General features: G+C 75.3%; 1 protein-coding gene across 1 annotated transcript; it reads right to left on the reverse strand.

The window, feature by feature from the left end:
• Positions 1-3: 3 nt before the first annotated feature.
• On the reverse strand, positions 4-1,230 carry LOC129686665 (AT-rich interactive domain-containing protein 1B-like; the record flags this gene model as incomplete). The annotated part of the gene is made up of 1 exon (XM_055620666.1): positions 4-1,230. A coding segment is annotated over one exon (1,227 nt), but the record flags the coding sequence as incomplete, so codon positions are not given.
• Between the last annotated feature and the right edge of the window lie 5 nt (positions 1,231-1,235).

A 1,235-nucleotide genomic window follows, 5' to 3' on the forward strand; every position in this document is an offset into this window, starting at 1 on the left:
GCCGCCGCCGCCGCCTCCTGCCGCCGCCGCCGCCGCCGCGGCCGCCGCCGCCGCCGCCGCCACAGCTCCGGCTCCTGCTGCCGCTGCCGCTGCTCCTCCTGCTCCTCCTGCTCCTCCTGCTCCTCCTCCTCCTCCACCTCCTCCGCTGCCTCCTCCTCCTCCGCCGCCGCCGCCCGCGCCGGGCCGGCTGTAGCCCGGATAATGGTTGTACTGGCTGTTGGGGTACCCTTCGTGGGAGTTCTGCAGGGGGTCCATGCTGCTGGGGGCCCCGGCGGCGGCGGAGGCGGAGTGCATCATCCCCATCCCGGGGCTTTGTTGTCCGCCATGTTGATCAAAGCAAGGCCCAGCGCGGCCGCCGGGGCCGCCGCTAGCAGGGGCAGCGCTGCCATAGTAATTATTAAACTCCGAGACGGCCGCCGGGCCGCCGCCCCCGGGCACGGCGACCGGCGCGGGCTGCTGCTGCGCGCCCAGGCCCGGGTGCTCGTAGCGGCCGCCCGCCGGCTCCCCCATCTTGGGCGGTGCGTCGTCCTCGTCGCCCGGCTTGCTCAGCAGAGGCTGGCCCTGCGGGTCGGCCTGACTGCCCGCGGCACTGTCCTTGGCGCCTCCATGTTGCGGCTGCTCCATGTCCGGGCCGGGCTGAGGCGCGCCGCCGCCCGCGCCGCCCAGGCTGTTGTTGGCAGTGGGATGCTGCTGCTGCGGCGGCGGCGGCGGCTGCTGTGGCTGCGGCGGCTGCGGCTGCTGGAACTGGCTTAGCTGCTGCTGTAGTGCGTGGTGGTGGTGGTGGAGGTGGTGGTGGGCATGGTGGTGGTGGAGGTGGTGGTGGGCATGGTGGTGGTGCTGCTGCTGATGGGGCGGTGCAGCGGGGGCCTCGCCAACGGCTTTCAGTTTGTGGTTGGGGAGCAGCCCGGTCTCCATGGCCGAGCCGGGGCCCGCCGAGGAGGAAGAGGCCGCGACGGCGGCGGCGGCGGAGGAGGAGGAGGACAGCGCGGCGGCGCTTCCACCCTCCTTGAGAGCCGCCTCGGGGCCGCCGCTCTGCGCGCTGTTGGAGCTGGCGGCGGCCGCGGCGCTCGCGCTATGGGCCATGTTCAGGTCGTGACGGGGGTGCAGGGGGTGGTGGTGCACATTATTCAGGCCGCCGTCGCCGCCCCCCAGGATGGGGCCCGGAGCCGCCGCCGCCGCCGCGCCGCGCGCGCCCGACTCCAGGTCCCGGGGCCCGGGCGCCGGCCGCGGCCCCG

Source organism: Psammomys obesus, unplaced genomic scaffold (assembly GCF_907164565.1).
Source record: "Psammomys obesus unplaced genomic scaffold, mPsaObe1.curated_primary_1811, whole genome shotgun sequence".
In the NCBI taxonomy this organism is placed as follows: Eukaryota; Metazoa; Chordata; class Mammalia; order Rodentia; family Muridae; genus Psammomys; species Psammomys obesus.